At 40.0% G+C, this 14,579-nt stretch overlaps 1 protein-coding gene across 1 annotated transcript in view; it reads right to left on the bottom strand.

Annotated features, from left to right (window-relative positions):
• The window catches only part of SCRN1 (secernin 1), a 28,040-nt gene extending 14,050 nt beyond the window's left edge, over positions 1 to 13,990 (bottom strand). Inside the window, exons 1-2 of the mRNA XM_010141883.1 lie at positions 13,832 to 13,990; positions 2,473 to 2,654 (exon numbers count right to left, since the gene is read on the bottom strand). Coding sequence (XP_010140185.1) covers positions 2,473 to 2,654; positions 13,832 to 13,990 — 341 coding nt within the window. The remainder of the gene's footprint in view (positions 1 to 2,472; positions 2,655 to 13,831) is intronic.
• Between the last annotated feature and the right edge of the window lie 589 nt (positions 13,991 to 14,579).

The raw sequence follows: 14,579 nt of genomic DNA, 5'->3' as shown, positions 1-14,579 counted from the left end.
CCATGTTGGCTGATTTTAAATCCTAATTGGAAAGTGACAATTCCAGATGAGTTCAAAGAGAGAGGAAGTCTCCCCTATGGAAAAAGAATAATCACTTTAAGAGAACGTAGAAGCAAACTCTTACAGGAGCCTGAGCATTCAAGAAAAATTTGATACTACCTGGATGATATTCCTGGATTGAAAACTCTTATGCCTGCTCTGAAGAGCGTGTTTCATAGTATGAAGTTTTTAGTTTTCTTTGCAAACAGCTAGTTATAAGTGCTCACATAGGGTCAGTCTTCACCCTTCAGCTATGATCTGACACAGAGATGCAGAACTCCAACATAGGTGTGAGAAAAATCTGGCCAGCAGAATATGCATTTCTTAATTAGGCTTAAAATGTCTCAGTTTATTTTTATTCCAATAAATTCTGAGTGATAGAATCAGTCTGTTCTGCAGATGGGTAAAAAGAGGCAGAGCTGGTGCAAGCAGCTTCACTGCGGCCTCTAAGATTGATTTTTGTAGTTGATGGCTCTGTGTTCTATGAGGTGATCCAAAACAGGGAAGTTTAAAGCAACTGGCCAAGTCTTCACAGTAAGAGAATCACTTTGGCTGGAACAGGATGCAGATGGTAGTCTGCAACACACTTCTAGTCCTCCTTGTGTGAAACACTCTGCATCTGAGTTACAAACAATTTCTTCCGCAGATAAGAGAGGGAGGTGATGGTCACTTGTCGTTTATGACCAGTTTCTCCTTATTTTCATTTCTCCCAATTTGCTGGTGTGGGTAAATCTAGAGCTGCTGGATTATATATATATTTGAATGTTCAACTGTATTTTGGACTGCAGTAACTATGACCAAAAGAAGCAGAACTTTGCATCTAACCCAATGGTTTGATAAAGTTGCAAAAGGACGGTAGTAGGAGGCAAAAAATAAAGGTGGAGCTGGGAAAGTCACCTAGCATATCCCTTTTCTTGACAAAAGCCTGTCCTACATTTTCTTAAAAGAGACCAAGTCTGTTTAGTCTCCTTTGATGCCATTAAACTCACTAATCCTCCTAGGTACAGCTTCTCCACAGATTCCTTCAGTAATACAGAATTTAGAGAAAAATACCAAAGAGACACATAACCCCAACTCCTTCATGAATTTCTCTTTGGTCAAATTCTGTAGATCTCTGATCATATTTCCTGTTTCCACTGCATTCTCTCCAACTGGCTCATATGCCTCTTGATTTATGGTAGCTGGAACCAGATACTGTATTTCTGCAGAGACATTGTCAGAGAACATTTACAATTACAGTTTCAGGCAGCTAACCTAACAATTTCTTCTAACTCATGCTTCCCAGCTTGCTTATGAGAATACTTTCTAAGGTTTTAATGCCCTCTTAAAGTTCAAGGTATCTATTTCCTATCCTCTATGCAAAAAAATTGTTAACTCATTACAGGAGTGAAGCAGAACGGTTTGACAGGATTTTTCTCGACTAACAGTTATTATTGGACAATTATCGACTCATTGATAGTTGAGTTTTTTCCCCCCCTTCAGGAACTGAGGTTAAGCTGGTTTACAACCACGCATCTTTCTAACTCTATCAAGTATAGCCACAACATTTAACCTTTTCCAGTCATCCAACACTTCTCCCATCTTTCACTAGTTCTCAAGAAAAATGAGAATTCACCCAAAATTGGTTCAGCCTGCTCATTAAGCATCTTAAGGCAAATTCCAGCAGGACCACTGGGTCTAACATTGATTCTCTTAATAAGCAGCTCTTGTCCTGTTCCATCTTTAACTAAACTGAGTCCATTTGCTCCCTTTCTCTTGGTAATAAGCTTGTACTAGTTTCTCTTGTTCTTTTATTTTCAGCTTTCTTTCCCCACCCAACTCTCCTTTAAATTCTCTTCACTACAAGATCAGCATGCAGGTTGAGATTTACAGTGCAGCACAAGTCTTTTAGGCAGACAGCCTTCAATGAACAGACATACAGGAGTTTGTTTGCCAGCATTTAAATAAGGGCAGTGGTTTGCATTGGAATGCATGGACTGAAGTGAGGCATAGTAGTTTGTTTATGCCTACAGTTGGCTATAAGCCCAGGATAAGCTTTCTAGGTCAGAGATGGCTGTTCTAAAGTGGGGGAGAATGAAGGGCACATCAGCAATCTGATGCTACAAATTAATTAGCAGTTTCTTGCTAACATTGTAATAATTTCTCTTACCCTGTCAGAATAGCCACTGCTGGAGTAGGTAGTGGCTGTGGAGTAGGTAGACAAAGTAGGTTTAGTGAACCCACATTAGACTGGTAAATAATTGGTAGCCAAATTCAGATTCCAAGTATTTTAAGTATCAACTCAGCTGTGTCTGGATCTCTGCCTAGATAGGCCTCCTGCTTATATTGTTTTAAAATCTCCTAATGGCAACACCACAAAGCTGTTACCTGGTATCATCATCATCTAAATCTTTGCTGCTTGAAAGGCTGGTCACTGCTCAGCAAGCCACTCACCTGACAAGATCCATTCCAAGCAAGGCTTCAGATTCAGAAGCTGGTTCTCTGGTCACAACAGCTTCATTAGCTACACAAACTCCATGCTCGTTAGCTCCCATTTCTGCCCCCCAAAGCCAGGACGGCCTGCTCAGCACAACAGCATGAGTCTTCGGCACTTGCTCAATCTCTATGTAAGTGCACTGCAGAGAGAGCAGGAAAAGAAAAAGCAAAATTATTGCTGTCATTTTATCTAATTCTGTGACCGAAGTAACAAGACTTCAATGTACAGATGGGACACATGTTATTTTTAAAAAGTCAATGTCTTGTGTATGAGTGGGGAATTTTTTTAAACAACATTTAACTGTCATGTTTGAACCTTTACATCCTTATATTCCAAAAGTCTGGCAAAATACATCTCTCTTGATAGTTGCAGACTTTAAAGAGTCAAGCAGAACAGAAGTGCTAGAAGCAGCAGAAAGCCACAGTAGGCAGACTGTACTGTTATGGTAAAGAAACAGAGATCATTTTTGTACATCAAACCATTCTACCATCTCACCTAAGCACAACCTCCAATACTTTATGAAAGTACATGGTGTAAAAATGGTAACTGGACAAAGTACATTAGAAGGCTTCCCCTTCTCCTTTGCTGCCTCCCCTGTAGCTGCCCCCAGGACTGAGCCTGCTGGTATAAAGAAAAAAAAAAAAAGTAGTCAAAACTCAAAATGATTCAGTGGAATGCTTTGATATAGAGTCACATGAAGTAAAACACAGGCATTGTTTTTGCTTACAACTGATGTTCCTGCTATTTGAAATGGTCTACTGTACTCAGAGGTCTGTGGATGTATTCTGACAAGTCAAAAATTAGAGAGGAAGGCTGAAGAGAAGTCATTAAAACTGCAAGGAAGAAAGAAATGTTGTATTTAAAATAGATTAACTTTTCCTTTGGACTAGGACTTTAAAACAAGCACTGTTTTCCCAGATAGCATGGAAGAGGGTTTGATCCATCATTAGATCATTGGCTTGTACAGGCCAAAGGAATGGGCTTTATGATTTACTACTGAAGTCACATTAAGTTCTTCAAGGACCAAACTCCACTGAATTTTCGTTTGAGGAAATTGAAGCCGTCTGTGGCATTTATAATAGACAGCTGCTAGCATCCAGCATTCCTGTAAAACATCTGCAACATTTTTCTGGAGGAATAATCAAACTGAGCAGGATGAGCAAAACGGACTTGTGAACTGAAAGTTGTTTCCCATGAAAGTAAATGCTGTGTCTACATTAAAACCTAACACCAAAGTAAGCAGTCCAAGATTATTAGTAGTCAGAAGCTATTTTTCACTAACCTGTCTTTTCCACTCTAAGAATTACACAGCAGGATCACCTTCAGCCTCCAGTCTCAAGCAATGATTTTTACAGTTAGTTAGTCTCATGTGCAGTTGCAATGTATAACCGACCATCTTTTATCAGAAATGGCATTTTTAGAGTCTTTCACTCTGACCGTGCATGAAGGACACGAGAAATGAGCTTGCCGCCTTCATTAGGAATTGTGTGCAAACAGGTCAAACTGTCATCTTTTTATAAAACCAGCCAAACCATAGGTGAAATACAAGGATGATTTCTCACGAAGGACACATGATTTTAAAAAAGGAAAAATGAAGGGGCAGGGAATTCTTTCATTCTAAGGAATTAACAATAGAATAGGGACATGCTTCCCTTTTCCTTTCTGACATGTGCTTAGTTTTCATTTTTTAATTAGGCAATAAGACCTCAGCAGGGACTTACCAGCTGCCTTTGTTGGAAAAAATCCTTAATACTTGATCAAGTTGTTTGACCAGATTGCTTATATAGCAACATTATGATTTCATAGAGGCAGATTCCTCATCTATTGAGACGCAACAACAGCTGGCACTGGCCAGGAGCTAAGATCCAACTAATAAAAGCCCTTTATACAGTTCTTCCTTTGTCTCATTTTCCAACCAGGACATGCCAGAGCAAACATTTCCTATTAAGACTCCCCATTGTCCATTTAAGCTTCCAGCAAGCAAATCTCATTTTTGACATTCTGTGCAAATATTTTTCAGAGCTTTAGGTCAGTGCTGTTTGGATGAGCACTTAATGCATGTGTGAGTGATCAGAGAATAACTGCATTTCCTGGATGTGCAAATGAGGACCTGCAGCAGCTGGACAAGGGGTTGGGCCAAGTACCTTCCCACATTACATGTGAAGACATGACCAGAGTACCTATCAGGAGACAGGTCTGCAGCCAGCCAGGCACCAGCCCCTGTACAGCAGAAGTTTTAGCTCCCTACCTCTTGCAGGTGGTCAGCTAGCTGGAACCATCCTGCAGAGTCATCCAGGACATGAACCTTTGCAACTGCGCAGCAGAAAGCAAAAGCCCAGACGCAGTGTGGAGGACACTCCAGTACTCCATAATCCCCCACTGGCACAGCATTCTCTGGCTGAATAGCCCTGTTATATAAGCTTGCTTACACTGACACTTCAGTTTTCTAGAAAGAAAATGATGAAAACACTCTGAAAAGTTATGCTGAAAAAACGCAGAATGCCTTTTGTCTGCAAAACATCTTCTGACTATCCTTGCTACCAGACACTTACTACTTGGGACCTCATTCCAAAACCAAGCATTTCCAAAGCTGCTATTCATTATAAAGATTTTGCTGTCAATGGTAGCAGTCAAGATAGGGGAGAAGGGAAATTGCTCCCAATTGAAGGATCCAGAGCATTCTGAAATAAAGTGCTTTTGCTTTGTACCTACGTAATCAGAAGCCAGAAAACATCCAGAGGCCTCTCTATGCACCTGAGAATACTATCACCTCCTATGTTGCTTCTTTACATTCCCCAACCCAACAACAAGCGAACATGGACCATATTTTCATGTTGTTATTTTCAGTTTTCATACAGTATACTCATGTACATAGACAATGTTCGAGCCTTATTTATGTAAGTTGCCTTAGAAGACCTAAATAACAGAAAATCATTCCAATCTGACAGTAGCTACAGGCCTTGTAAAACTACCACTGACTTAATCCAACAATCCTTTGCCATTGTTACTGACTATCATGAAAAAGCCTTGATGAGATTTTACCTTCCCGTTAGAATATTTATTCCAGTAAGCAGAAAAGTAGGAACTCAATAGGACTGATGGTGTCCTGAAGGCAGGCTTTTGGTTATTATTTGTTAATAATAGATACGAGCCCTAAAAAACTAGGGTCCAGATTACTGACAGACAATAGATTATTAATTTTATATGTAAACCTCTCACTCTTCATAACTCCACCACCACCCTTAAAATGAGATCAAAAACCTCTTAAAAATAAAATAAATCTTCATTCAGGAAACCTAGGAACTGGGCTGCGCACCCGTAGCCAAGACACCTCAACCATAAAGGTAGGTCAAGTAAAGCCAGTGACTGCACTTGCAGTGCAGCAAACTGTTGCTACCTACTTCACAGAAATAACAGCTCAGTCACGGAAGGCAATAGTGGGGAAAAGACAACACTATCCACCAAAAAAACCTCACTGGCCACTAGATCTCTAGAAACAGGAGTTCAGATGTCGACAGGATTTCAAGAGCAAGCACAAAAACCACAACCTCCCTGTTCCCTCTCCTGCACCCCACCAATCTGGCAAATCCCTCCAACACAACAGCATAGCAGCCTGTTCCACTGAGAGCAGCGCCAAACTAGGCAATGACAAATAAAATAGACATAAGGTACTGCTGTGATTCTACTTGTTACCAACCCTGTCTTTAAAATTCCTGAAGCATCTACCCTGAACGTTTCCCAACATTTTTGAGTATGAACGCAAAAAACAGAAGAACACTGATACATTTGGTGGGAAAGGCTGTCTGTGAGTGTTGTCAGGCTCTATTGATTTGCTAGAACTCCAGCCCTGAAAGCTGCATAACTGGCATCATGCCTTGTGACAGTAAATTCCTATCACAAAATATAAAAGTAAAGAACAGAGACTTCACATACAAGAGATACAGCCAAAAACTTTAAAAAGAATTGAGCAGGCTGCAAACTAATGACGTTTTTTATTTCACTTAAGGTATCAAGAAAAGAATCTCATCAAGGCAGTTCTAAGTATAGTACAAGGCACAAACGTACCTCCCACCCGAGCTAGGGCATGCAGATATGTTGGAGGTATTCCAAAAACAGACTTGATAGTCCTAAACACAAGAGATTTCTTCTTTCATTAATGAAAAGAAACTATTGTGCAGCTTCTACTGTACTCAGGCTGCAGAAGCCTGATTCCTAGCACTGTCAGTCAGGTCATTATGAAATATCAATGAAATCACATAGGCTTCAGCCCTGGATAACAAAGGCAATAGTCAGGGAATGCTTTAGAAACAAATGATCTTTGAAGAAGGGCCATAAGATTCCAGATTACAGAAAAAAATTCCCCCACACCACCCCCTCATCAGATCCAGGCTCTAACTTGGCATTAACTCTTTGCTTAACTACTTCAAGCACTGACACAGCATAGCATATATTTAAAAATATCTGAAACAAATCTGCAAAATATCCGCACTATTGTAGTAACTAGAGAAGTTGCACCATGCATGCTTTTAATCTCTTCCCAAAAAGGGATGGCAAAAATGGGATGAGGCAGTCTCACAGCCTGCTGCCTCACTGGCCATCAAGACACCGAGACTGACAGCCTGGTTAGAACTGTCTAGAGAGGTGATTTCACAGGTAACATGGGCTACCTGGGCCCTCCCATCATGGTGGAGGACTGGAAAGCTAGAACATTGTTGTTCATGAAAGCTCCTCAGGCCACCTCCTGTAGATGTGCCTGATGGAATGTGTTTTATGGATAATTCTTTCACTGCTTATTTACAGGAACAAATGCAATAGATCTCAAAGGACTGGGAATAACCATTCTCTGAAATGCAATAGCATAGAATTCTCTAAAAGAAAAGAAAGTTCTCTGAATAAGCAGTAGCACAGAATACAGAAGATGTGGCTAGCTGATGCCATTACCTCTGCTTGTTGGTGCACTAAACAGCATTAAGTATACAGCTGCACGACTTTACAACACCCATTAGGCTTGGCCATGACATCACCTACTAGCAGCAAAACTGCTGTGCCGCAGTGGAGGGGGCAGCCGTACCCAGGATAAACCTAGCCTGGGTATACCTCAAGTAGTCAGCCCTAGTTCTAGTGGTCACAGAGCCAAACCAGAAGGGTGAACAAAACTCTTTCCAGTGGCAGAACGAATCCCCAGGTAGCCAGCTTTCAAAAACACATGCTATGCTACTACTTGTATCCTCAAGCTATAGCCAATTGTAAACACAGCAGCATTTTCCAAGTGTACAAACACAGAACAAAACCAATTTCTGCCACAGTAGAGTGCTTCTTACTTCTTTATATTAAGAATATTTTTCCCTTTTTGTTAAGAACCTAGTACACTTTACATAAGCTTCTGTATTTGCCTATTGTTCCTAGCTGTTTCTATTCATTGCAACAAATAACCACAAAATTTGAATCTGTGTGCCTCTGATGTCTAGCAGTGTCATTTATCTTGAAGACTAAAGATGACAGATTTTATTCTAGTAAAGAACTAGAGAAGCTAGAAAAAGCCAAATAGTTACCTTGTCAAAAAGTACAACTACATACCCTCTGACCTATTCATATCAAGCCACCAAAGAGCCTCACTCGTGTGAGTCACAGTGTTCAACAAAATTAAATACAAAAATCTTTAAACAAATAAAATACCACAAAGTGCAGCCAGGCTCTCAAGGTTGCAATCTTTGGAGACATTATATGTCAGAGTTGATTCAGCAGCCAAGAATTCAACTCCTGTGTAAGTTACAAATTTGGCTGTTTCCTGGGTGATGAGCAAAAGTAAAACTGAAATAGAGGTGAAGCTTATAATTTAATTTGTTAAAATGATAAACCCATCACAGAGATATCCTTGGAAATCTCAGATATCCTAGGACTGATTTCTTTGCTTGGACACTTTGAAAGGTCTGCTCACACATCTGTTTTCCTACAAGTAAACAGCTTGGGTCAAGACAGGAGAGTTGGAGTTTTTTTGTCCCACACAATTCCAGAACTCTCCCTCCTCTTCCTCTCCATTCCAATAAAAAAAAAATATTAAAGAGATTAAGAAAAAAAACATTCAAGCTAACCTGTTCTGCTTTGGCAGCAGCAGAGAGCAAAGCAGCAGCCCTTCTAGAGTAAAAAAAAGAGGTTTGAGGGGGCAGAAATATCTAGGAGATCATGGCTTCTACCTCTGAACTGCTGCTGGCTGGTGTGTCATGTTACAAAGCAAACACATTAGTTTAAAGGCCGGTGGCCTGCAGTGGACCAGAACAGAGAAAAATCTCACATTAGCCAAGCAACAGACTCTGCTAAAAGCAGCAACCGCTTTCTCTCTTTTAATAGTTGCTGCCTGCCTGCATAGTGCCTCTCCTCCATTTCTGTGCAAAGTTGAAAGGTTAGCTTAAACAAGGTAGCTTCATGTAAGGCATCTGACTGCATGTGTCATGAGACAGGCTGTTTACACAGCCAGTTACCGGGTCTCAGCTGAGAGGCAAGAAAAAGCAGCTTCCTGAACTCCTAAGCCTTTAGACCACAACCATTTTTATCTACATTGACTTAAACGAAAAGTTTCATCACGGGCACAAACGCTGCTGTGTTTCATCAAGGTTTCCTGCCAGCCAGCACTTACCCATGGAAATATCATATTGGGGGTGCCCAGGTTCAAGTTCACAGCTGCAGTGACATGGCTGTAAGTGTGGCGTTGTCAATCGAGTCTTCCCAAATAACAAATTCTCAGTAGATTCAGCTGCTGCTTGGCTTCTGTTATCAGATTCTGAACATCTTACCCCCAGATAAAATGCAGACAACTTAAACAGGTGGCATAAGAGGGAATCAAAGTACACCAGAACTAAACTGCAGTGCTGGCATGATGCCTGGTGATTATGTTACAAATACCAGAATTAAGATACCTCCCGATAATACAAAGCCAATTTCAATACAAAGTCTACTTTCCAAGCTCTCTATCTTGCAACCCCTCAGTTAGCTTCATGTGAGTTTTTATGTCAACAGTGCTCAGACCAATGCACAGCAAAAAAAATCTCTGTGCTCCTCTGAAAACTCAAAGCCAGGGGAGGTACGATGGTATGCTTAAAGAACCCCTCAAAACTATTAGAAACAGTAAAACAAAAAACCAACTAAGGCATAACTGTGCCATGAAGTTTTAGAGAACACAGAATTCCTCCTACCCTACAGAGAGCTGGCTTTAAGCCCAAAAGAGTGTTTAATACCAATGTATTAGAAGAATTTTGCATATTCTATAATTTGATAGATTTTCTTATAGACCATCCTTTCTATTTTCCCCCTTCCACTCATCCGTAAAAAGCTGCATGCTATTAAGATAAAAGAGCTTTTACAGCTCTATACAGAAGCAAGCAACCATGATTGCTTTTAAATCATGGATTAAAAGTCATATTAGAAAAAAAGTGACGTTGATCTAAAAGAAAAAAATCAACCTGGAAAATTAGGCTAAAAAAATGTCATCCTCCCAAGACTTCTTCAGGAGAAAGAAAACCACAGCAAGCAGCACATTAGTAGAGAACAAGAGAAATCTTGTCAGTAAAATATACCTTTAAAATAAGATAGAGGAGCTTGCATCTTGAAACTCATACAACATGAATTCTCATTAACACATGAAAAATTCCTAAAATCCACATGTGGGGAAAAAAGAACACACTACTAGTAGAGGTATTCAAAAAAGGACCCTATTTATGCTTAAGGGAGCAGTATTGCACCTGCATCCACGAGTTTACTCGACTGACCACTACAACAAGGAGTGCTGATCAGCACCTGCCACTGCAAAATTACAATGCAAGACAAGAAAGTTGTCACACAGACACACAGAACAAACCTTTATGAAAAGCCCCGTTGTTCAGGGTCTTGGGAACCTGCTGACATGGAGGGAAGGAATTATGTTGATGAGTCAGCTGCAGGGTTACTTGTCTGGTAGATTGAGCCACAAAGAACAAGCTTAAAATGACTTGCAGTATTCACTGAATTTCTTTGTTTAAGGCCCTGCCACAAACTAGCTGATAGCTTTATAGCATAGCCTGCCTGATTCCTTTATGGCAATAGTCTAGCTGAGCTACTGTGCCATATTTGCTTACATTATGCATCAAAACATTTGCAAAGGTGAGCAGCACAGAACATAAATAGAATACAGATGTCCTGAGAGAGTCTCATAAAACAGCCCATGTTGTTCATGTCTTAAAAATGACCTCTTAACAGAAGTTCAGAATGTGATTGACAGTCACAGAGAAATAATCAAAACTCGAAACACACTGGATTACATTTTCTGCAAAGAATACAATATAATGAACGGGAAGTCCACCATCTCATTGCCCAGTGAAAGTAAAGGATCGTGTACCTAACATAAGAAACCAATGCAGATGTACAATACGGAATTGAAAGAAAAGCTGTTCATCTGGAAAAAAAAAACCCAACATGCTAGGATGGATGTGCCTAGTCAGAGGCACAAAGGATTACTAACTTAGAACTAAGTGTTAGCCTGAAGTAGGCCAGCCACATTTCTCCATTTGCAAAATGTCATACATATAATTTTCTCACACTTGTTTAGTTTTATAAAACGCGAGGGAAGGAAAGCTTCAGCAAAAAAAACCCCACCCAATGATAATTGAACTGTTGGCAGTTTTCACGGGTTTTAAACAACAAAGTAATAATCCTGAATTTGTCAAAGGCTACATCTAGACTCTTTGACATTCCTCTCCATTCCCCCATTAACTAATTACTAAACACAGTAAGTTTGCTTAAAAGGTGGATATAGTGTTGCTTGCCTGCTACTTAACAAGCAGGAAGCATCTGAATTTAAGCCCTTCCTTAAAGCTTTTCTTAACTTTGAGGTATTCTCACAACACTGATATTTGCTAGGCTTGTTTGATTGAAAATACTCTCTCTCTCTCTCTCACTCTGAAAGTGGAAAAAAAAAAACCCTGAATGTTAAAGAAAAACTAAGAACCAAATCTTTGCTTAGTCTGTCCAAAGGAGAGTATTTAAAGAACTGGCTATCAGACAGCCTTTACACCAAATAAAACAATTAAACCAGTATCTTGTTTTAAACAACTTACTCAAAATAACCATGGGGGAAAAAAGAAACCAAACTGAAAAGCCACCATTAACAATACTTAATGCTGAGTCTGACAAAGATCTAGTGATAAGAGACTGCTTGCACTATTCCCAGAGCAACTGAAGATGTTTTTATTCTGTGCTGTGAGGAAACAAGAATTTTGGTGAACATCTGGAGCCTGTTTCTGTACACCACTGTACTTGCAAAATTCAGGCTAGCTAATGAAGAATTATGCAGTAGCATAGACTAGCAGAGGCCAAAGTACCCATCAAATTAGGGATTAAGGTTCTACTTTAAAAAAAATAAGGAAGGCATTACTCCTTTTCAGTCCTTTGTCTAAAAGTGCATCTTCACCATATTGCAACAAAGTTTACCTTCATTAAAAACAAGCAAACAAAAAAAACTATTCAACATTTAAGGGGAAGGCTTGCAGATAGTGGTTAGCAGAATAAATCTACGAACTGCAGTGTGCCAGGCAGAGGGATTGTGCTCCCCACTTCCAAAAGGGCTGACAAAAGAGTCCAGTTTATGACTATAAAAGGCATTAAACATGGGTAGAGAGAGGGATTATAACAGATTATATATGGCTTAATTATACACTTCAGGACATTATGACAGTGTTATGAAAGAGTAAGATATGGGGCAAAGAGACCAAAAGAATCAAGTATTCTAGCACTAAGTTCTGACAGTTTTCTCCTTTAAGGATAAAAGCACTCCAGCACAGCTTTTGGAAGTTCTTCTTCCACAATAACAGAACTTTTTTTTTTTTCATTTCCAGTTCTATGAAGAGTTTTTTTTAAAAAAAACAGTTTTTTTAAAAAAAAAAACTGATGTTTTCTACTTGTCTTATTGTCACACTTGTGTTCTGTATACTAGCACAGGTCTACAACAGTGCTACCAATACAGCACTGCAATTAAAAGCAATTAGTGCTCACAGACGGAGGGAATTTCTTTATGTCCAAGGTTAAACCACTTAATAAAACATGAATTGTACCACTTAATAAAGCATGAGTTGGTAGCAACAGGAATCAAGAGAACATTAACTTTTAGAAAGAACAGGACCAAATCCTCTGAAATTTGGAAGTCATCCCACCTGAAAAACAATTCAAACTGGCACTAGCCTTGGCGTATCTTCTGGGGAAATGACAATTATACCCATAAAGGACCTGTAGCAATAAGAGACACCAGCCTGGTGCAGAACACCTCGTGTTCTCAGCCTTCTGCACAGCCACAGGGACAGGGGGAAGCTGAATGCAGGGAGCCTCACAGCTCTTGCTTTCCCAGTTGCTAGCCAGAGCAAGAACCTGTGAATTCTTTAGATTCTGACAGTGCAGATCGGACTCTGTGTCCTCTGCTGAAAGGGCTACTCTCACCAACCCCTTGTCTTTCCTTCGGTTGCCGCAATCTCTTCATTCCACCTTCACTGCACACTTTCCCCTCTTCCTGTCTTCCTGTTTCATTTGTCCCCTTGCTTCACCCTTCCACAGCTGCTTATCCTTCCATTTATCCTGTCATTAAAGTAAGGCTGCAGTAACAGACTATAATTAAAATTACTTCCAGCAAGGTCTCTTTCAACCTGCAACCATGGCATCAACATCCAGCTTCCAGACTCCACATCCAGCCTGGATTCAAAAAGAAGCCACAGCACTGAAAATTGACCATGATGCAACTGCCTCAGCTGCAGATCAAGCCTTCAAAGCCAACCATATGTACAAGTGTTATGTTTGGCTTACAAAGCTTATGCTCTTGTTTTCCTCCTCTCATATTCCATTATTGGAGCACAAGTTCTCTGAGGCAGAGATTTCTGGCTACTTGATTCACAACATGCCTTGCACACTCAGGCCCCATTACAACTGTCAAACAACAATCATGACTGAGAACCATTCATATGGCAAGTGACAAACTTCAAAAATTTGCTTCTAGTTCCAGTGAGCCATATTCTTCCCTTAGAAGAAAAAGGCAAACAATAGGCTACACAGTGCAAGAATCTGAGATGTGAACAGTTCAGCCTGTCTGCTGGAGAAAGTACAGATCATGGATTTTTCCTCAGTTAAACAAAAGTTACATTCTGAGTTTCACTTTTAGAACTTCCAAAAATCTTATCTCTTCTCTACTCAAGAGAGATTTGAGAGAAGGGAACAAGGGACTCCACAATCTGACAAGAAAACAAGACAACCTTCATTTCTTAGTAATAGTGATTTCTCAGTTTGAATGGCACAATTCACCCTTACCTCAACTTTGCTTCCTGGATCATGAGCTGCAGCAGCAAAGTAGACCACCTCCTGTACTTCATCCCTAGGCCGTGCAGAGTTCTTTCCAAACACGACCAGGCCATCTTTAGAACATGGAGGAAAGGCTACAAAACAGTAACTTGGAGGAGCTGCAGCCATCCTGGAAAGGAAAGGAAGAGTAAATAAACAAAACTAGTGTTTGCTGAAGTCATAATTGCATGCATTAGAGAACTGTTCAGTCTACCACTACTCCTTGTAGCTAAGAGACAATGCGTTCCCTTTATCTGCCTGTTGGTTGTCCAATGATAAGGGAAGAACAAGCCAACTCAGAGGAAGCTTATCTGGATTTAATTATAAGAATTATAGTCATTTTCAGAAATTTTTCAACCAAGCCTTGTGAAAGCATAAAGAAGAGAGGGAAAAAGGCAAGATACCTTTATGAATCTACTTAGTCCCACAGAAAGCAGATACACTGCACTAGAGCTGTTCAGGAACACATGACCTAGATGTATTCTGCTGACTCAGACAAGTGCAGAGACATAGAGTAACTTTAAATAATTTACTCTCTCTGCTTCCATACCGTTTGATATTTTAAAAAAAAGAAAGAGGAAACATGTTTGAGGGATTCCTGAGAGAGGACAATGGTGTAATTGGAAACAGAATAAAGATATAGCACAATTATATCAAAAACTGCCAGTCAATTTATCTACTCTGATCAGATAGAGACTGAAGCACTAATTGCTCTTTA

The sequence above is a fragment of the Buceros rhinoceros genome, unplaced genomic scaffold, assembly GCF_000710305.1.
Source record: "Buceros rhinoceros silvestris isolate BGI_N320 unplaced genomic scaffold, ASM71030v1 scaffold9818, whole genome shotgun sequence".
In the NCBI taxonomy this organism is placed as follows: Eukaryota; Metazoa; Chordata; class Aves; order Bucerotiformes; family Bucerotidae; genus Buceros; species Buceros rhinoceros.
This window is presented reverse-complemented; position numbering and strand designations above follow the sequence as displayed.